Source organism: Panthera uncia, assembly GCF_023721935.1.
Source record: "Panthera uncia isolate 11264 chromosome A1 unlocalized genomic scaffold, Puncia_PCG_1.0 HiC_scaffold_17, whole genome shotgun sequence".
In the NCBI taxonomy this organism is placed as follows: Eukaryota; Metazoa; Chordata; class Mammalia; order Carnivora; family Felidae; genus Panthera; species Panthera uncia.
In genome coordinates this window covers 114,064,457-114,087,717 of record NW_026057577.1, presented here as the reverse complement: position 1 = coordinate 114,087,717, position 23,261 = coordinate 114,064,457, and the positions used below count along the sequence as shown (strand labels likewise).

The window sequence follows — 23,261 nt, the reverse complement described above, 5'->3', positions numbered from 1 at the left end:
AGTTTAAGAAGTTATTCACACAATATGCAAACATAAATATGTGCAAATATTGTTAAACTAAAAGAAACATCTACGCTGTTGGTTATTATTGCACAGCAATCACTTGGGCTTCGCTAAGTATCCCAGCTTACTAGACGCCCCGGCCACCCTCCTGCCATCACCAACCACTCCAAAAGGCAGGGCAGTGTGAGCCTTCCTGTCCTGCAGGCACGCTCATAGCTGCCCAGCCTAGCAGAACCGCTTTGGTGTGAGGAGACAGACATGTCAGGCAGGCGCAGAGCTACCCTCTCTTTATAGGAGCCAATATCTTTTATAACAACACCATAGATACAGCTTCCAGGGCTCCTGCTGAGGGCACGTAGTTGTGATAGTCACTGCATCCTGGGAAGCCCATCAGGTATTTATAGTTCCCCACAGCCTAAATGCGGCATCCCCAATCAGAGATTATTTTCACCACACTCAGGATTGCTTAATAATATAATTGAAATCCTTTCCCCATCAGATGTCTGGGGGAGCAGAGAGTAAACCAAAAGTCAGAATCTCATATCTAGATTCATATATACATATATATATATATATATATATATGTCTTGTTAAAGGGTTTTATTAGCACTTTGCCCACATTTGTAATCAGAAAATGCATCAACAATAAAAACAAGGCTATTATTGTCGCTCAAGGATAAAGTGAGGAGAGCCTAAAATGATGTATCACTAATAAAAATGGAAAAGGAAGGACTAGAGTAGACACAAATGAGGAGGAACTGACAGGACTCTAAAATGACGCATCCTGTATGACATCGTACATCTGATATTACTCTATTAATGGTTTACGAGACAGGAAGTGAAGAATTGCTTGTGAAAGTCACAAATGATTTGTATTATGAATGGTTTAAGTTTCAAGCCTGGGAATCTGGGAGAAAGGTGGCACCATGATTAGAATGTCAGCAACTCAAGTGGTTTAGGTATGTTTTTAATGGTATTTGGTTTTACATGTTTCCTGTAACAGTGAGCACAAATTCAAATGATTATGGGTGCCAGGAAGGTAAAGTAAATAAATAAAGCTATTGCACAGAGGACAACAGGAAATGGTGGGAACCATGGCCTGGACAGTTCCTGAGCCATCTAAACATTTAGTTCCCACTCAGCTCCAGACGGCTATCACCCTGTGGGAATAAAGGCCCAAGGTTGCCAGACCTTACAGCATTTTATTTACGTTTGTAATTATTCAACTTAAAAAAAAAAAACCTTTTAAGCCCTTCACAACCTATGAGAAAAGGACATTCGAAAGTCAATGTCTAGCAGTTCTCTAAGTGTCTACCAATGTCTGGGAATGTAGCACTGGAGCCTTGAGAAGAAAGATAGAAAGAAATTTGCAATTTTCAGTAATGGAAGTGTTTGGAAGGATTGGCCATCTAGGATAAGAGATGGCAGGGTGAGTGGTGGGGGTGAGGGAGGAATGCAGGTCATAGCTTTTGGGAAGCCAAAATCTAGGGCATGGGAGGAGGAAAAGGAGCCAGCAAAGATGAAAACAAAGGGTGGCCTATGATACAGTGGCAGAATCAAGAGACCAAAATTAAAATCATAGAAGCCAAGACAGGAAGTTTCAGTAAGAGAATTATCAAGAGCATCAAATATTAAACCCAGGTCAATATTTGGGAAGGTTATTGCATTTAGATAATGAAGTGTAAGTCTCCTGCATTTCCCTAAAATACATCCGTATCTTTAAAAGATGGTCCCTCTGCAATCCTTTTATATTTCTCTATCTTCCACAAGTGCTAGGACAAGACTTAGCCATTTTGTCGAATAAACAACCTCCTAAATCTACAAGGTGAAATGCTACACCGGTGTTGCAAGACAAATCAGTTCTTCATACTGTATATTATTCACATTTTCGTATTACTGTAAATAAACATATTGAAGCCATCCCAGAATGCCTTTTATTGTTTTTCTCATTTTATTTTCTTTAACAAAATCATGGTGGCATTACTGATCTTTTCTGCTTTTTGGAGAAGAAAGAGTGTTTAGGATGAAATCTAAAGGAAGCCATTTCTCTTTCTCTCAAGCTGCAGAATCTATGACAGCTGCTCATCCTCAGGGATGGGTCTATTTATTAGCCTCCCACAAGAACCAATAAAGAGCTTCCAGGTAGAATCTGTTTCTGTATTTTATTTCTATTTCTATATATATCTGAATTTCAAATACTCTTCTAGATTACTATAAGTAAAAGAAATGCAGCCTTTAGCTCTCTTGAGCATTTCTGATGTTCATCACACTATTTTGTTTTGTTTTGTACCTTAGATTGGTTCCTACTTTGGCAGTGTTTTAACCACACTTGACGTTGATAAAGATTCTAATACTGACATTCTTCTGGTTGGGGCTCCCATGTACATGGGAACAGAGAAAGAGGAACAAGGGAAAGTGTATGTGTATGCCCTGAATCAGGTAATAATCACTCTGCATTTGGTAGAAATTCGTGAATATCTCTTCCTTTTTTTCAATTTCAAATAAATAATGCAGTTCTAATTTTGTACTCACTTTGCAAAAAGGAGCAAAGAATCTTTCAGGGCCCCTTTACCGTCACCAACTCCTCCATTTCTAAATGAATATTTTACAGTTCTAATAAAGTAGTTCAAACCATCGGATGCTTTCTGCTTGGAAATGTGAACTATCCTTTTTTAGCAGAATATATAGAGATAAATATAAATCTCACTAAACTGCTAAATAAACTAACAGGGCAACCATTCAAGGCTCTGGCCTGGAGGTGTTGGGAACATTAGCAGTTAAAACTGCATTAGCTGTCCAAAAAAGCTGGGGAAGCAGAGAGACTGTGGAGTAGTGAATTTTAAGGCAGTGACATCAGACAGTTACAGTAAACTACTTTGGTCTTTGGAATACTTCATTGGGCTGGAGTGAGGTTTTGTTTTCCACTCCTGACTTTCGACATCATTTGTAGATGAAATAATTCTTGATGTCTTTGTTAGAAGGGTTTTTGCTTTTTACAGCAAAGTCAGTACTTATCTCTTTAGCTTTTTAAATTCTTAGAGTCTCTCCATATTAATTATTTTAATTCATAAATTGTATACCTTTCTTCCTATCATTTTGTTTGCTTCCTCCCATCAATTTCTTTGGTCCTTGATGTTTTTCTTTGTTTTCCTAGAAAGTGTGTTCCTGTCCATCATTACTAGTACGTTCTGACCTTTACTGAGTTTGGGGGGGTGCGCACGGGGGTTGCCCTAGATAGCTATAGGAAAAGCTTACTTTTTGAATAGAGTAAATTTTCTCTTTACCCTGTGGAGGAGACTGTATAGAGACTTTTTAAAGAAGCAAATATTGGATGAAAAAAGGATAGCAACCTGAACTGAGGGTTTAAAAGTTGTTATTTGGTTTTAAAAGCATGCTGTGAGTTATATAGTCACTTGATTGCATTAAAAACAGAATCCATTAAAATGCTCAATATGTCTTCTTCCCCACACTTCTACAATCTGTTCTTTAAAATCTTTAACTTTGCTCTCAGATAACCACAATTTTTAAGAAATTTTACAAACTTTGCTGTTGATGTACAAATGGTTTTTAATAGCTCTGATTTAGTACGTACTTAAAAATTTCACTGTGCTGTCGTAACGATAGAAATTCATAAGCATCCTGTTTATCTTTCTTCCAGACAAGGTTTGAATATCAAATGAGCCTGGAACCCATTAAGCAGACTTGTTGTTCATCTCTGAAGCACAATTCATGCACAAAAGAAAACAAAAATGAGCCGTGTGGGGCTCGTTTTGGAACAGCTATTGCTGCTGTGAGAGACCTCAATCTTGATGGATTTGATGACATTGTGATAGGAGCTCCCCTGGAAGATGATCATGGGGGAGCCGTGTACATTTATCATGGGAGTGGCAAAACTATAAGGCAAGAGTATGCACAAGTAAGAAGTTCAACCTACTATTCCCACCCTTAAACATTAAGCGGGTTCAATGCTAGGCTTGCTTCTTGTCTTGCTTCATGAGTTATTTATATTTTTTTCTTCTGACTCTATTGGAAAACTAGATTTAATTCCCTTTTAAGTTTTCTTTATAGAAGCATTTTTTTGTATTTTATCCTCTTTTCTATTTTTTTCTGCTTTTTCTTTTGCCATGGCTCCATGATCTGAGCTTTCAAAATGGTAAAAAACAAAAGAACACTTTATGATGACACTATTTAACATTTGCAATGTGCCTGATCCTAAACAGAGGTTACCACTTTCTTTTTATTTATTTTTTAAAAGCTTATTTATTTATTTTGAGAGAGAGAGAGTGAGAGAGAGAGAGAGCAAGCAGGTGAGGGGCAGAGAGTGAGGGAGAGAGAGGGAATCCCAAGCAGACTCTGTGCTGTCAACATGGTGCCCAACACAAGGCTTAAACCCATGAACCGTGAGATCATGACCCAAGCCAAAATCAAGAGTTGGATGCCCAACCGACTGAGCCACTGAGGCACCCCAGAGGATACCACTTTCTAAATAAAAGAACAATAATGATATAATTTAGCCAATAAAGAAGATGAGATTATTGTATTTATATTCAGTATCCATGCTGTTGTAATGAAATTGCATTACATTTATATTTATGAATTAAATTAGTATATTTTCATCAAATGAATTTGTGTTCCTGAAGGTTTATAATTTCCTCACAAGTAATCCCTCCTGGAAAAAAATCTGAATAACTAAGCTTAACCTACAAGGGATTTTCTGTTGTTCTTGTTTAAATTTATTGTCAGTTAATGATTCTAATCCATAAATGTAATTTTTTCCTACATGAGCAAAATACAAATTTACAAAAGAGTTTAAAGGAATTCTTCTAATGTAATTGTCTGATTTTTAAGTAACCATGGTAGTTAGGCATTGGACTACTTATATAACATGAAAAGAAAATTGGGTCATCAATTATTTCTTTTTATATTTGACTGTTCTCTCCATACTGTAGTCAAGAGAATTCTCAAAATCCATTCATGTATTGTGAAGTTGTACTTAATTTTTCATAAAGCCATAATGACATTAATGAAACAATAAAGTAAAGGGCATGTTTCAGTAACAACACTTCCATCCATTCAGTAAATTATTTGTTTCTTTCAAAGCAAATATTTCATGGTATTACTTAACTGAAAACAGACAATATTAACCACGGGAATGTGACGCAATTAGGAATTGCAGGAAGGAGTTTCTTTCTTGTGTTCTACCATTTTATTCCTTCACTACTAATCCTGAAAATTCAGTGGAATGGCATTTGCAGTAGAAGCAAGAGGATATTTAAATCACTAATAATAGGAATAGACCGTCATAAGAAATTTATTTTGTAAAATGGTGGCTAACTCAAGATGCAGCTTTAAATAACCACAAGAAAGAATATTAGAGTTGATTTTGCTTAATTATTGGAAAAACGCTTTCCCAAGGATAGGTGAGGATGTGCTCACCTGTTTCCATGGTAACCAGAGGTGCTGCTTGTGTGGGGAATAATCCAGAATCAAACTGAATGAACTCCTCCAGAACCAATGAGGCTGATATCTCCTGATTTGTTTGCTGAAAACATAAGGAAATATTTCCCAATGAGCCACAAATATTTAAGCATGAGAAATGTTTCTATTGGTTTGCCTTGTTTGGCTTCTGAATTTATGGTTTTTAAATGAAAAACAAGAGGATAAGAAGACCCCCAAGTTTAGGGAGGGTCTGTCAGTCCTTTCTTCTTGCTATCAGTTCTATGAAAATATTATCAGTTTAGGGGCCCCTGGATGGTTGAGCGTCCAACTCTCCATTTTAGCTCAGGTCATGATCCCAGGGTTGTGGGATTAAGCCCCGTGTCAGGCTCCTCCCTAAGTGTGTAGCCTGCTCAGGAATCTCCTCTGTCTCTCTCTCTCTCTCACTCTCCCTCTCTCTAAAATTAAAAATATATATGTTATCAGCTTGAGTCAAAGCTAAACCAGGAAGTACAGCTTTTAAACACACTATGTATGGGTGTACACAGTGTGCACAAATCAATGTTCAAGAACTCCATATTCATTTGTGCCTATCGATTTTATAGTGCCCTTGACCTTTAACAAAGAAGATCATATATTGGAAAATGTATCTGATGGAATGTGCTATTTATACCCAGCCCCCCAATTCATTGACCCCTAAACTGACCCCTAGGACAAACTTCTACTCCCCCTCTTGCTTGTATGATGTGTTTTCAAGGTTCCAGTATCTTCAAATAACTCTGTGGTATGAGACTGAGTGGAAACTAGAAAGGAAGAGCCAGTTACTCACTAATGTTTTCCTTGAGCATTAGACAAGATGACGTTATATAATTTTTTTCTCTCTGGTGTCAGTGACCCTGAAATTATTTTGTCTGTACTATAAAAAGAATAACTTTTGGTAACATCTGAGTAATTCATCTTGTCTCCACATGAGGGGCTTCTTGGGCAGTTTTCCAAAAGGTCTTTAAATTTAATATTATGTTAACCAATCCAAGTTCTCAGATTTATTTAAAACTGTTTTTGAATATACTCTTCTGGCATAAAACCTCTCTGTTGGTACTTTCACAGCGTATTGCATCAGGTGGAGATGGCAAGACACTGAAATTTTTTGGCCAGTCTATCCATGGAGAAATGGATCTAAATGGGGACGGTCTGACTGATGTGACTATTGGGGGCCTTGGTGGTGCTGCCCTCTTCTGGTATGTATTTTAATAACATCCTATTAGTCATAACATTTCACAAATAGTTCCAGAGCTCGGTATGACTAGAGCTCATTCATACGAAATATTTTCCTTTATGCTCTGTTATTTAGATAAAAGTTATGTAGTTCAAGAAGCTGGAGAAGTCAATAAATCTTAAAAATAAACCATATTAAAGAAACAAGTAGAATCAACCCTTAATTTGGGGTATCTATTATGTGCTCAGCACTAAGGTAGGTATTCTGTTTTAGGGAGCAGCATAGGAGAGAAAGAGGGCCTCATAGAGAATTATATAAAAAGAAACCATCCCTAACTTTGAGTTGTTCACAGACTTTTATGGTAATTGATTCTTCATTCTTCATTTACCTAATACATGTAATTAGACAATTGTACTTCATTGTCTGTATATACATTGTTGGTCAAGCATAGAAGCATCTTCAATGATATCTCTACTCAGCCTTTAAAATGTCTGCATCCTCAAATTAATTTCAGTTCATTATAAAATTCTAGTCAATGGTCAGATATATATATTAATACCATTTTACTTATTAACTTATTTATTAATAAAATAATTTATTGGTAATGTCATTAATAACCCCATTTTAACTAGTTTAAAAACACAGTTTCAAAAAGGGTTCTTTTTGGAGGAAAAGTGACTAAAAAATCAAGGATAATCTTAAGATAAATTTCGTGTGATAATTTTTTTAAATGTTTCAAACTTCACTAAGAAATATAATTAAAAGGGCACCTGGGTGGCTCAACTGGCTAAGCATCTGACTCTTCATCTCAGCTCAGGTCATTATCTCCCAGTTTGTGAGTCTGAGCCCCACATCAGGCTCTGCACTGATGGCATGGAGCCTGCTTGGGATTCTGTCTCTCCTCTCTGCCCCTCTCCCCTGCTTGTGGAGCTCTCTCTGTCTCTCTCTCTCTCTCTCAAAATAAATAAACTTAAAAAAAAAAGAAATTAAAAATACATACAATGGAAATATTTAATATAAAAATATATTTATATTTATGCCATGTGCTTTGATGGCAAGTCCATATATTGATTCTTCCAAATCAATCATTAGTTTAAAGTAATTTAGATGGGGGCGCCTGGGTGGCTCAGTCGGTTAAGCGTCCGACTTCGGCTCAGGTCATGATCTCACAGTCCGTGAGTTCGAGCCCCGCGTCAGGCTCTGTGCTGACAGCTCAGAGCCTGGAGCCTGCTTCAGATTCTGTGTCTCCCTCTCTCTCTGACCCTCCCCCATTCATGCTGTGTCTCTCTCTGTCTCAAAAATAAATAAACATTAAAAAAATTTTAAAAAATAAAATAAAATAAAGTAATTTAGATGGAAACAAATATCAATGGTCTTTTCCCCAAAAATATTATCTAGAAAAGTAGTGAAGATAGAGACCTGAAACTAGATGACTTTGTCATAATTTAAGATAACTAATTGCAACTATAATTACAATTTATAACATTGTAATAGCATTGTATGGTGACAGATGGCAATTGTACTTATTGTAGTGAGCGTAAGGTGATGAATATAATTGTTGAATCACTATGTTACACATTTGAAACTAATATAAAATTATTTGTCAACTATAGTTCACCTTAAAAAACTCAAGGAAAAGAAACATTTTAAAAAGAGATACTGTTTAAGAACTAATGGCCAAATACAAATTGCATATTAAACTGTACGCAGATAATAACTATTATGTTAAGAAATGTTTTAACTGTACAGTGCGGGGGTGGGGGGTGAGAGGGAGAAAGAAAACTGTAAGGTGATGCCTAGGAAAGGAGAATGCCAGGCAGCAAGTAGCTGTGACTTTGGGGATGACAGACCCAAAACCAGCTGAAATCACCAGTGTCAGCAACAAAAGGTATATTTACTTTTTGTATGAACTGGTAATCATGAATTAATTTATTATGATAACCTTAACTCAAACATATTTATTGTATTCACTCTCATATTAAATATATATCTATTTTTATGTATATGCAATATGAATATATATGCAATATGCACATATATATGTATATATGCTACATATGTATATATACACATACATACATACAATAAGGGCAATTTTTACTCTCCAGTTTTGTTTCAAAGGCTTCTTACAAAGCTCTGAAGACTTACTTATGACCTCTTTTGCTGCCAGTCAGTGCTTTATCATTAATGGGCCAAAATGACAGAGTTGGGTCCCTGTCACTCCCAGCAGAATGGACCAAACCAGCATACAGGGACACAAAGACCAAGACTTCACAATGCTGAAGGAGGGATTGAGAGTGGATATAGATGGCAGGCAATAAACAGAGGCCCACCAGCAGTCAGGGACGTCCAGGAACAGATATTGAGAGCCCTATCATGTGGAATAGATTGCATCATAACCCCTTTAAAGACCTGGTTGGGGCAGAGAGATGTGCAGTGGGGAGCTTCATTCTTGGAGTATCCAAACTACTATGCAGGAAATTAGACATGCTCATTCATTGCTGGTGAAAGAGTAAACTGTTTAAAACACATTAGAAGGTATTTGTCAATAAGTGTTAAAAAGCCTTAAAATATTTACACTTTTTAGCACAGAATTTAGTTCCTAAAATTAAAAAAAAAAGAAGTTTTTAGTGTTTATTTAGTTTTGAGAGACAGAGAGAGATAGGGCATGAGTGGCGGAGGGGCAGAAAGAGAGGGAGACAAAGAATCCAAAGCAGGCTCCAGGCTCTGATCTGTCAGCACAGAGCACAATGCAGGGCTTGAACTCAGGAACTGCAAGATCATGACCTGAGCCGAAGTCAGACGCTTAACTGACTGAGCCACCCAGGAGTCCCAATTTCTGAACAATTTTTAAAACTCTAATCTTTATCTAAGATATATAATCTTTAGAGCCATCACAGCACTGTGCTAGCAACTTTGTAAAAAACAAATTAGTACAGGAGTGCCTGGGTGGCTCAGTTTTTTCAGCGTCCAACTTGGGCTCAGGTCACGTTCTCCTGGTTTGTGAGTTTGAGCTCCACGTTGGGCTCTGTGCTGACAGCATGGATCCTGGCTCCTGCTTCAAATTCTGTATCTCCTTCTCTCTCTGCTCCTCCCCTGCTCACTCTCTGTCTCTCTCTCTCTCTTTCAAAAATAAAAATAAACATTAAAAAAGCTTTTTTAATAAAAAACAAATTAACACAAATGTACCATAAGAAAAGATTGAGTAAATAGGTTACAATACATGTGTAAGCTGGAATAATTTATTGTCATTAAAAATAATGTTCCCAGAAAAATACAAATATTATAAGGCTGTTCATTATATCATGATAAGTTTTAAAAGTATTTACGGATACATATGTACATGCATGTGTGTGTATGTGTCTTTTTCCCACACACATACGCACACACACATATCCATATCTATAGATAATATATTCTTCTGCAAAGAAAAAAAGCATATCAAATGTTAATGGTGATTATTGCTGAGTAGTAAAATTACAAGTGATTTCTGTTGTCTTTGTTTCCTTTTTTATGTTTCCATGTTTTCTTTGGGTAAAATGTTTTAAAAGAAAAGTAACTATAGTTTTTTTAATGCAAAATCAAATCGGGGACCTATGTATTCACAAGCTACCTAGCTATAGGACCTGTACTTGTCTGTACAAGTATTACAGTGGACAGAAGCTGTCCATGGGCCTTTGGACTCTTTCCAGATTGGAAACAAACTTGAAAATTCCCAAAATATGGTTTTGGTTCTGAAGTTGCACCTGAGCACTTGGTTCCATCTTTTTGCCATCACAAGAAAACAGATTTTTGGCTTATGAACTGTAAGGAATGAGAAATAATTTTCCTTCAACCTTCTAAGTTCTTGGCTGAGATCCCTGTTATAAAAGATTAACAAGAGAAAAATAAGTAAAGATTTATAAATTTGTATATCTCATGTATAAATAGGAGATACCCAGAGAAAAATGAGTAATTCCTTGAGGTGGTTTAGAATTCAGACTTAAATCCCATTTTATTTATTTTTTAAGTTTATTTATTTATTTTGAGAGAGGGAGATTATAGGAGGGGCAGAGAGAGAAGGAGAGAGACAGAATCCCAAGCAGGCTCTGCACTGTAAACATGGAGCCTGATGTGGGGCTGGAACTCATGAACCATGAGATCATGACCTGAGTTGAAATCAAGAGTCAGACGCTTAACCAACTGAGCCACCCAGGAACCCCAGACTTAAATATCATTTTAATAGAGACAAGAGAGAAGGTATGTAGGCCTCTACGGGGAGAGTAAATGATTTTTAAGAAAAATGAGTGGGCCTTGGAAAAAATAAATGGGTGATATGATAGCTTGTGACCAAGTTCATCTCAGTGTGGTGTCTCTTATGTTGTGATAAGAGTCAGTCCTCTCTGGTTGATGAACCCGAGTTGAGTTCCTTTTGGAGTATCTATCTTTAGGTAGAAGGAAATTTCAGAGAAAGCTTCTTCCTGTATTTACAGTTTATCAAGTGCCTACAGCTCAAAATAATCAATATACCAAAGTGATATGTTTTGGGGTGACATGTCCTAAAATCCTGTAATCACATTTTGGGGTGGCATATTCTCCTACCATTTAGCACCAGAAGTTGAAGATGGTTCCAAAACATCCTGGGTGTCCTCGGAACATCATATACCACCTCTTCTGTATCAAAAACTCACCAAAGAAATGGAGTCCTGAGAGGCCAACTATACACAAAGAAGAATCCCCATCAGTGCATTCACACTGCACTGGCATAGTGATGGCATTCATTAAATGTGACAGTTTGTGAGCAGTCATCACCGTTTATGTTTGTAGGTCCCGAGATGTGGCTGTAGTTAAAGTGACCATGAATTTTGAACCCAATAAAGTGAATATCCAAAAGAAAAACTGCCATGTGGAAGGAAAGGAAACAGTATGCATAAATGCTACAGTGTGTTTTGATGTGAAATTAAAGTCCAAAGAAGACAGAATTTACACAGCTGGTGAGTATAATATGTATACCAAGTACTTTGGGGCAGGAGGACAATACATTTGCTCCCACATCAGGAAATCCAGTAAGATATTGTATTTCCTCTGTGATAGGGATCTGCATTTCACCCTTGCCCCTGTGAACATGCTGAACCTTGAAAAAAAAAAATCTACCGAAGAAAGAATATGTTATGGAACCCAGTAAGTTCTGTAGCAGACACTGTATGATTATATGCAATGGCCTCAACAGTCCATGGTTCCCCTCTGACTCTCCCCTTTACCGCAAACAACCAGGTACTAAAAACAATAATAATAATACAAGTTTGGAGATTAGAGTTTGGAAACTGGGCTCCAGAGGAGCCCAGATTTCCTTCCTGTGGGTTTTCACAAACCCTCTCTTCCTTCTTCTGCCCCCTCTTTGGTAAGACTGATATTGCAGGGGACCTGAATGCTTTGCCACCCCCACCTGACTGAGGTCTCTTTGCTCTACTCAGAAGGTGACCCTGGCTTTTGAGAATCAGACATGCTCCATGTGTGAGTTCTCAGGCACAACCTGGGTGTCTCCTCCTCCCTACACGCACACTTCCTAAGGTGTTTTTTTAAAGATATTAAAACGTGTTAGAGTCAAAACTGTGGAGGCCATTGGCTGCAAAAGAGTAGTTCACTCTACAAACCAAGGGTAAGTGAAATATGAAAAATCATTAATCCTTAAAGTCTGTTTTTCTTAGTTTGCTCTACATGTGCATAATTATGCTCTGCAATGGTCCTCTGATTAGAAGATAATTAGCTATAGGAGTGTAAAATAATGATTTACATTTTCATGTACAACATTATTTCAGTCTCATTTGATTTCTATACAGTAACTAAGGGTTCAAATGAGTAGGATTGTTGCCTTTTTAGAAAGTGTAAGGTTTAACTTGTTTTTTTATTTTGGTACACCTATTTTCTTAAACTTATTTTATTATGTGCTTTGAACATAATCTAAAATGACCTTTTCACAAAATAGGTAAAAATTCATTAGTGTATTTTTTGTGTGTGTCTTTTGAAATATATTCAATATTCTAAGCAGGACTTCAACATTGCTAAACTAAAAATAATAATAATAATTTAAGTGAAAACCCAGTAAACACATGCATGGTCAGGAAATTAGTTGAGATGTAGGTGTATATGTATGTGTGTGTGCATATGTACATATACATTATAAAATAAGTGTAATTAAACATTAAAAGCATAGTGAACTCCGAAGGTGGTTCTGTAGAGTTCCTAAAGATTATCTTTATGACTGTGAGTACCATTGTACTACAGTAATGGGGATAAGCTGAATAATAGAAACTATTTGTTGATTGATTGCTCACAAGGTTTTTCTATAATGCTAATTTAATGAACTGGACCATATGAAAGTTACCCCAAGTAAATGTTTCTTGTCATTTTTTTCCCCCAGATATACAGTACCGTGTCACACTCGATTCACTAAGACAGATATCACGAAGTTTTTTCTCTGGAACTCAAGAAAGAAAGATTCAAAGAAACATCACAGTTCAAGAATCAGAATGCACTAAGCTTTCCTTCTACATGTTGGCAAGTAAATCATATGTTATAGTTGCTTTATTCCAAATCAAGAATAAAGCACAGATGTCTTATTTCAAGTCACCCATATTATTTTATTTTGGAGTGCACATCACAAAGTAACCTTCATTTTATTTGGTAACTTTTATCAGAAAATCACAGACCTGATCTTCTCATTTCCAAATATATTTCATAAGACTGTCTTTCATCTTCCCTGTGTGTATGTTATCAGATACCCATATATTATGGAATAGCAAAAGTCACAGTGCACTGGTTGATAAGAGACCTTCTGCCTTCATTCACTTACTCATTTCTTGTATCCATTCATTTATTCTTTCAACTTGAAACCATCATTTAACTTTTGTGGGCCTCATCTGTCAAATGTAGATAAGTGGCTACATGCCCTGAAAACTTTTGGGCCATATGCTTTCCCGGGTCCCTTCTTATCCACTGAATTATGTATGTTGCTCTTTGACTTTAAATTGAAGAGGAAAAAATCTGTTATTTTTTATTTCATGATAACTTAAGTTTCTTTATGATACCTAAGTTTCTTTCTATTACAGTGATGAGGGAGCCTTAGAAAGCAAATTCTTAATCTCCAGAGATGGCTAGGAAGCCCTTTTGAACCATTTAAAATGCATTTTATTGAGTTATTGTGTAAATGGGGAACATTCCCAATAAGGGCAGGAGTTTCTTAAACATTTTCTTATAATGTACATGGTACTTAAAAAAAGAGAGAGAGACAGACTGAGAGAAGAATGGATATTATGAGAAGACACTGATTTTAGTGACTGAGACAGACCTGGAGCTTGTACATGATCTTGGAATTTTAAAGGAAACAGGCTAGGTTTCTCCCACCTCTGACTTATTTCTGTATTATTGATGTATTCATATTCTACATGTTTAAGATATTATAGTTGGGGTAGGGAAGTGACAGAAAACATGCCCTGCTGGTGTACTGTATTTCTCCTCAGTGATTTTCAAGTTAATATTCCCCACGACATACATTGAAATTAATTTATCTGTCAACACTAACATCAATCTATAATCAGAAAAAACAATTGGAGTTATCGTCCTATCTACTTCATCAGAACTGAGCGTTTAGGAGTTCGAACTTGTATAAAATCCGAAAGGGCATGAAACCAGATGTGGCACCGCCTCCAACCTAATAGAAGTAACTGTAGTGTATATTTGTCCAAAATTTAGATTCTAGCTGTGTCTGTGCACTATGTGTGAACCAGTTTCAAAATTTCCAAAATTTTTTTGCATTTAAATGGATACTTTAACATTTGTTCCAGAGTTAGCCAGGATGGAATTTATAGCAAGGCTTCCCCACATTCCAAGTGGTTTTCACCAACTTGTTTAGTCTCTTAGAGGCCCAGTTTTTCAGATGTAAAATAATGACTATAAGAGTCATTCATCTTGGAGGATGTTGAAATACTTCTCAATAATGTCTGTAAAGTTCATAATTCTGGACATGCCATAAATAATGGCCATTGCTGATGATAGTATAAAACAATATTGATTGCATTCATACTACTTACATATCACTTTATATTATGAAATTCTTACAACTCCAGGCATATATTATGCTAATTAAATTCAACTCAATTTAAATAAAGTTTGCTCTTTTGAAGTTGGGAGACTTTCCTAGAAGTATTACATGGCAATTTTTAGCCTAAGGTCTCAAGAGAAAAGATATTGTTATGCAAGCAGCCCAGAGTAATATATCCTGACATGGCAAAGTACAGCACACCCGATCACTCCAGCAGGGCTCCCTAAGAAGCTAGAAGTGAATCAACTGGTCATACTCTGAAGCCTGTGCATTCCAGCCATGTCCCTTATCAAGGCAGAAGGCTGCCTCTCTCCAGTGAAGCAAAAGCCTGATGAGATAATATGCCAGATCAGGTGCACAAGAATGTTCCAGTTAAGCCTAACCCACAGGGGCAAGAGGAAGGAAGCCATGACAAGGTCAGAGCATCCAGTAATGTGATACCAATGATAAAGTATTTTATGTTTCAACCTGTAGGACAAGCATGACTTTCGGGACTCTGTGAGGATAACTTTGGATTTTAATCTTACTGATCCAGAAAACGGGCCTGTTCTTGATGATTCCCTACCAAATTCAGTACATGAATATGTAAGTCAGATTTTTTAAAATTCAGAATATGTATATGTAAACATACTTGGGGAGGGAAACCTGTAACACACATACATACACACACAACCCTAACTCATTTTTTTCTTTTTACAAAAAGAATGAGACTCTTCTAGACTTTTCTCAACTCTTTTACTTCCTATTGTTGGAGCTCAAGGGAACTTATAAATACCACCTATTTTTTTATCTCTCCTGAATTTAAGACCAATAGAAAGAAAGACATGGGTTGGCCTACTGGAACTCCCTTTGTTACCAACAAACACTGAGTGGCAGGGCTTGGTTTCAGCATACTGGGTGTCTTCCTACTGAACAAGGCTTAGACCACAGATTACCAAATATATCATCAGCAGTGCTCATCAATCTCAGGCCTTTTTCATGTGGGCCCACCTCATAAAACTTGCAGAATGGAGATATAGATCAAGAATGTATGCTTTCCATGGGCACACTGCTGCCCCAAGAGCAGGAGAGATGGGAAGGGACTGAGCTGTGTTCACCATGTTCCTGCTTCCAAATTCACAAAATCTGGTGTCCCACCCCTGAGAAGGAGTGAGTGAGCAAGTAGAAGGATGGGGTAGCACCAATGGAGGAGACATTAAGGATGGGGAATTAGTTTTCCCCATACCCATATCTTTCACTCTCCCTTTCTTCCTTTCAAACATATTTACTGTGTGTCTTACATGTACCAGACTTCAGAGCTTACAGACCAACCCAGGAAACAAGTATTAGGTGCGAAGTAAAGCATGTGCTCTGGAGGAGAACTTCATTGTTCTCTGGGAACTTTTGCCTAGGCAGAGAGCCAGGGGGTGCTCCCCTGAAGTTGTGATATTTAAATTGAGATCTGAAGCATAGGAGGATTTTCCATCCTATTCAGAGGAGTGGAGGGAGCAGCGTTTCATGCACAGGGATATGTGTAAAAGTTCTGAGGCATAAAGGAACTAAACTAAACTCTCTAGTGTGGCTGAAGCTAAAGAGCAAGGGGGGAAGGTGATATGGGATGAGGTGGGAGGCACAGGCAGGAACCAGATCATTCAGGACTTTGTGCTACTGCACAGATATTTTGAAGAGCAATAGAATGCTATGGATGCCTTTAATTGGTTCAGTGATAGCACTGGATTTGTATTTTTTTAAGGATTACTCCAGCTGCAGTGTGGAAAATGATTGAAGGGAAATGATTGGAATTAGAGTGGGTGCAGGAGACCACTTAGGAAGCTGTTGCATTAGTTCAGGGAGGAAATAAGGATGACCAGACTAGAGGTGATGGTAACTAGAGGTGAGAAGATAGTTGGAAGATACTTAGAAGAAAGGCAGAATGGATAGCTCTTAATGAAGGTTTGGATAACGGCGTGTGACTAATGAGAAGAGGAGTCAGGGAAAGCTCCCAGTTATGTGGCTTGACCATTTTCTACCCTCTGACTGAGCTCTGTTACATTCCTAAGTATTTGATTCTTTTCAATAGGAAATCTCATAATCAGAGTTGAGCATTGAAGTATTCTCTCATAGATTTGGATCTTAGAGTACTTGACTTGATTTTCTTGAAACTGTTCTAGTCTGGCAGACTAAAGCCAGTGAAAAACATCTGTGAAAACTGCATTATTTAAAGGACTAGAAGAATTTATATCCAGGAGTTTATTATTTTTCCCTATAAATTATAGGAATAAATCTAAAATTCCTTATGATTTCTGCAGTGGAATCTGTCCTCTTTGTGACTTGCTTAACTAAGTTTGGCAATACGTTTTCTCTTCCCAGCAAGTTAATAATTAATCTTCAATCATGCTTAACTAAATTTCAAAAAATACTTTTCTGTGACCATTTCAGATTCCCTTTGCCAAAGATTGTGGAAACAAGGAAAAATGTATCTCGGACCTCGCCCTGCAAGTATCCACCACAGCAAAGGGCCTGCTTATTGTCAGGTCCCACAATGACAAATTCAATGTTAGTCTCACAGTCAAAAACAAAAAGGACAGTGCCTATAACACCAGAACCATAGTGCATTATTCTCCAAACCTAATTTTTTCAGGAATTGAGGTAAACTTTTAGTTTTATGTTTGTCTATTCATATAATCATTATTTATTTATTAAGTCTACTTTTCCTGCTACTGAACTGTTTTAGAAGAACTAATAATTGGGTTTAGAAGAACAGAGAGCATTTTGTAAAAATTAGTACTCACAGATGGTGAAAGTGCCAAACTTTTTTTAAAAAGGTTTTGTTTTGATAGATTTCTGTAGAGATCTGTGACTCTTTTCAGATTCAGTATGAGGCGAGGATCACTGTGATGAAGCAAAATCATATGTTTCATGGAGGCATTATGCAGTGAAATTGAGACTCAGTCAAGGAAAAATATCAAAATAACAATCAAAGTCAAATAGTTTAATAGACGTACAGAGAGAGTAATGCATGCATGGAACAAAAAGAAAACCCATGTTTACATAAAGAAACATCAAGATACCATTTTTCATTTTCTATGTAAGATCCTTACATTGTTAAAAGAGGTGTTAACTTGTAATGTCTCATTGTCATGACAGAATATTTATCTTGGCAATAACATAGCTGCATAAGATGCCATATAAGGAATAATAATGAGCACTTCCAAATTTGAACTTTTCTTTTAATTCTTATCTCTGAATCAATCCCCTTTATTTAAGATTCTGTTTATGTATGAATTAGTAATATATGTGATTCATATTAAAAACCAGTACCCTTATTAATATAATATTAAAACTCCATTGTCTAATTTCTGTAAATTCAGACTAATTTCTGTAAATTCAGACTAATTTCTGTAAATTCAGAGACTGATATGTCTCTCCATTTATTAGGATATCATTTAAGGACATGATGACTAACAGAGCTTAAAAATATGTCCTTCATTACTACCACATATTTTAGATTCAGTCAAGAATGTTAATTATAAATCCAAATGTGCAAAGTGATACTGGGAAAATATTACCACTGAATTTTTTTCTGGAAAGGGGACTATATTAAAAATTATTGCCAGTATTCTCTTCAACTGACTTCATGGCCTCGGTAGAGAGGCCTCTACATCTTTTAACAGTAACAACAATAATAATAATAATGACAGTCTTTTCCTGAGTCATATTATATTCCAGACACTGTTCTCAGGGTCCCACTTATTCAATTCTCATTAAGCAAATAGGTATTATTGTACTACAGAGATTCTAATAAAATCTCTTTCTGTCATGTTTTAACCTTTCTATAACTGCATTTTACAGTTGATATGTTTATTTAGCTGGCAGCATTATTTTTCCTTCTTATTGGTACACAAAATAATGGTGAGTCTCAGTGGCATTTTCGATTTGATGAAATAGAGTATCACTAGCCTCACCTGACAGAAAATCAGGCTCAGAGAAGTGAGGAGTCTTGGCAAGGAGAAAGCTAACAGTGATGGAGTCAGAATTTAAATTCTGGGGGTCTGACATCAGAGCTCATGGTCTTACCACTTCACTGAACTCTTCTTATGATAGGTATTCACTGTGGGCTTCCATGTGGCCAAGTAATATGTGTGGATTATTTAATCACCTGTGCAGTACATGCTGTTAGTACCTCCATTTTACATTGGAAAGTCTAGACAGGATAAGATGTGATGTGGATTGTCCCTCAGTTTCCCTTAACTTACATGATGTTTTCAGATTTTCCATGGATGGTGAGACAGGTGATCACAGAATAATGTGACTCTCCCAACTAAATTGAGGGACAGATCTTAGCAAGGCAGAATCCAAGGCATACCTGGAAAAAATTCTAGAAAACCAAGTTCCAGTATTTCACCTGTGTGTCTGCTCTAATTCTGTTTACTCTTTCTTCCAAGGCTATCCAAAAAGACAGTTGTGAATCCAATCATAATCTCACATGTAAAATTAGATATCCCTTCCTGAGAAGAGAAGAAGAGGTAAGCAGATTATAAAACATACATGTGGCAATTTGATATGAAAAATACCGTGTTCAAAGTTAAATATATAAATCCCTCTAATGGTATTTTAGCCTGATATAGATGAGAAGTTTGAGTTCACAATATTGAGATATTGGAATCAAAAGTCAATTATGGCATGAGTCAAACTCAAATATTAAAACCAAATTAAACATTTATACTTAATAATTTATCTGATAGTAGTAGGCTTTTCTGGCCTGTAGAAAAAACGAATCTTTCAAACAGGTTGGTTTAGAACTTTGTATAGAATTTTTTTTTCATTTCTCTCTCTTTTTAAATAATATCCTCACTGAGATATAATTCACGTACCATAAAATTCACTCATTCAAGTGTACAATTCAGTGTGTTTTTATATATTCACTGGATAGTGAATTGTACAGCCATCACCACAATCAATGTTAAAACATTTTCACATCTCCAAAAGAAACTCTGTACACCTTACCAATTACTTGTCTTTTTGCTCCTCCAGTCCTTCCCCCAACCTCAGGCAACCACTAACCTACTTTCTTTATGGATTTGTCTGTCCTGGACATTTCTTATAAATAGAATCATATATTCTGTGGTCATTTGTGACTGGCTTTTTTCACTTAGCATGATGTTTTCAAGGCTCATCCATGTATCAGTAGTTCCTTTTCATTTCCAAATAATATTCCATTTTGTGGATGTATCCTATTTTATTTAGTCATCTATCAGGTGATGGGCATTTGTTTCTACTTTTTGGCTACTATGAATAATACTATGAATATTTGTGCACAGGTTGTGGTGTGGACATATGTTTTTCAGTTCTCTTTGGGTGGAATTCCTGGGTTATATGATAATTACATGTAACATTTTGAGAAACTGGAAAACTGTTTTCCAAAGTGACTGCACCATTTTTCATTCCTATCAGCGATGTATGTGTTTCTCAACATTGTTATCGCCTATCTTTTTAATTATAGCCCTCCTAGTGGGTGTGAAGTAGTATCTCATTGTCATTTTGATCTGCATTTCCTAAATGGCTAATGATGTTGAGCATCTTTTCATGTGCTTACTGACTGTGCATATATCTTCTTTGGACAGATATCTATTCAGATCCTTTACTTACATTTCAATTGGGATGTCTTTTTTTATTACTGAGTTATAAGAGCTCTTCATGTATTCTGCATTCAAGTCACTTATCAGATATATGATTTGTAAATATTTTCTCCCATTCTGTTGTCTTTTCACTTTCTTGATGATGTCTTTTGAAACACAGAAGTTTTTAACCTTGATGAAGTCCAATTAATGTATTTATTCTTTTGTCACTTGTGCTTTGCTAACCCAAGATCAAAAGATTTACTCCTATGTTTCTTTCCAGAAGCTGTATACTTTTAGCTCTTACATTTTGGTCTATGATCCATTTTGATGAAATTCTGTGTATGATGTAAGAAAGAAAGAGTCCAACTTCATTTTTTGTGTGTGTGTATTAAGTTACCCCACACCATCTGTTGAAAAGGTTATTCATTCCCCCATTGTCTTGGCACTTTTATTGAAAGTCTGTTTATTTTTTGACTCAATTGTATTCATTGATCTATATGTCTATCTTTATGTCAGTACACATGTTTTGTTTTTTATTTATTTATTTATTTATTTATTTTTATTTTGAGAGAAAGAGCCTCAGCAGGGGAGGGGTAGAGAGAGGGAGAGAGAGAATCCCAAGCAGGCTCTGTGCTGTCAGCCTGACGCAGGGCTCAAACTCACGTACCGTGAGATCTTGACCTGAGCCGAAATCAAGAGCTGGACGCTAAACTGACTGAGCCACCCAAGTGCCCCATTTTGTTTTGTTTTTGAATGTTTATTTATTTATTTTGAGAGAGAGAAAGAGAGAGAGAGCATGTGCATGTGTGTGTGAGTGGGGGAGGGGCAGAGAGAGAGGGAGACAGAGAATGCCAAGCAGGCTTTAAGCTCAGCACAGAGCCTGATGGGAGGCTGGTTCTCACAACTGACCATGAGATCACCACCTGAGCCAAAATCAAGAGTCAGACGCTTAACTGACTGAGGCACCCCACCTAGGCACCCTTGTTAGTGCACACTGTTTTTATTACTATAACTTCTTGGTAAGTTTTGAAACCTGAAAATGTAAGTCTTTTAGCTATGTTCTCTTTTTCAAAATTGTTTTGCTCTTCCAGTCCCCTGTATTTTCATTTGGAATTGAGGGTCAGCTTGTCATTTTCTACAAAAAAAAAAAAAAAAAAGCCAGCTAGGAGTTTGATAGGAATTACATTGAATCTGTGTATCAATTTGGGAAGTATTGCCATCTTAAAAATACTAAGTCTTTGATCCATTACCATGGGATGTCTTTCTATTTATTTAGATATTTAATTATTTTCAAAAACGCTTTCTATTTTTCAGAATACAACTTTTGCACTTCCTTTGTTAAATATATATTCTAAGCATTTTATTCTTTTTAATGCTGTTTTGGATAAAATTCTTTTCTTAAATTTGTCTTCAGATTATTTATTGCTAATGTATAGAAATATGAATGATTTTTAAATACTAATCTTTTATCCTGAAATCTTGCTGAAATTATTTATTAGTTCTAATAGTTCTTTAGAGGATTCCATAGGATATTCTATATACAAGATCATGTCATCTGCAAATAGAAGCACTCTTTTTTTTCTTACCTAAATGCCCTGGCTAGAACCTACAGTAGTAGTTGAACACAAGTGAGGGGAGTGCTTTCATGTCTTTTTAAAGACCATATTCATTTCCATGAAAAACAGAGAATAATTATTTCATTTAATGATAAACAACATATTTGCATATATTTTCATTGAAAGTTGCTTTTCAGTATGAATATTTCCTCCTCTATTCATATGGAGTTAATGAGGGAAATATTTAGTCAAAGTGATTGAGATAAGAAGATACTTTACTTACATAACTTAGTCTTAAAAAAGGGAGAGAGAAATACTATCCCAAATACTTATTTCAGCTTCTTTACATTATAATATTTTGTAATATAAGACTTCAAAACAGATCTTTGTCATCTTCATCGCACATCCTAAGAAGTTGATAAACGGAGTTGGACATCTGGAAATGGCACATATATAACGAAGTCACTTAGCTTTTCTTTTGCAAATGAGAATTATGAAAGGCCTTTTCCCTTGACACATGTGGCATAGCTACTGGTGATTGAAGAAACTACAAATGACTGTAATTATCATTGAATTCAATAAATCAGTTTAGCTATGAAACTAACTAGATATGCCAGTTTACTTTTGGAATCTATTTCTTCACTATCCCAAATAAAATTTACTGTGAAATTGCATTTCTTCCCTATCAATCCATAAAGCATATATCATATTTGAAAAAGTACACCCATAATTTCCATTTTTACATGGAAATAGTGAATGTCGACTCATGTCTACACTTTCCCCTGCCCACTTTAATTAACCATAGAATTATTTCCATTTCTTAAAGAATAATGACATAGAAAGAAAAATGTTACATTTCAGCCATTTAGAGATATTGATTGCAATCTTAATTATTTCTCAAGCATTTTTTTTCTTTCTTTAGAAATTCCTTGCTAAAAGCTCAAATCAAAGTTTCTCATGCCATCAATAGAGAAATGGGAAGATAATTTTCAAGTAATTTTTGCATGAGCTTTGCACTTAGAATATACTTTGATTTCAAAATCTATATTTATAGTTTAAGCATTTCAGTATCAGGTCAAAATGGAATGGGCACCTTCTTTAGCCTTACTTTTCTGCTAGCATCTTTCCTAGTTCTGAAGACTCATCAAAAATTCCAAGACTGGGGCGCCTGGGTGGCGCAGTCGGTTAAGCGTCCGACTTCAGCCAGGTCACGATCTCGCGGTCTGTGAGTTCGAGCCCCGCGTCAGGCTCTGGGCTGATGGCTCGGAGCCTGGAGCCTGTTTCCGATTCTGTGTCTCCCTCTCTCTCTGACCCTCCCCCGTTCATGCTCTGTCTCTCTCTGTCCCAAAAATAAATAAAAAAAAAAAAAA

General features: G+C 36.3%; 1 protein-coding gene across 4 annotated transcripts in view; it reads left to right on the top strand.

The window, feature by feature from the left end:
• ITGA1 (integrin subunit alpha 1) overlaps positions 1–23,261 on the top strand; it is a 163,601-nt gene that overhangs the window by 112,870 nt on the left and 27,470 nt on the right. For all 4 annotated transcript variants that reach the window (XM_049648089.1, XM_049648092.1, XM_049648088.1 and 1 more), the window contains 8 exons: positions 2,299–2,442; positions 3,662–3,919; positions 6,547–6,677; positions 11,462–11,628; positions 13,056–13,192; positions 15,210–15,320; positions 17,154–17,363; positions 19,160–19,240. In XM_049648089.1, the coding sequence (XP_049504046.1) occupies positions 2,299–2,442; positions 3,662–3,919; positions 6,547–6,677; positions 11,462–11,628; positions 13,056–13,192; positions 15,210–15,320; positions 17,154–17,363; positions 19,160–19,240 (1,239 nt within the window). The remainder of the gene's footprint in view (positions 1–2,298; positions 2,443–3,661; positions 3,920–6,546; positions 6,678–11,461; positions 11,629–13,055; positions 13,193–15,209; positions 15,321–17,153; positions 17,364–19,159; positions 19,241–23,261) is intronic.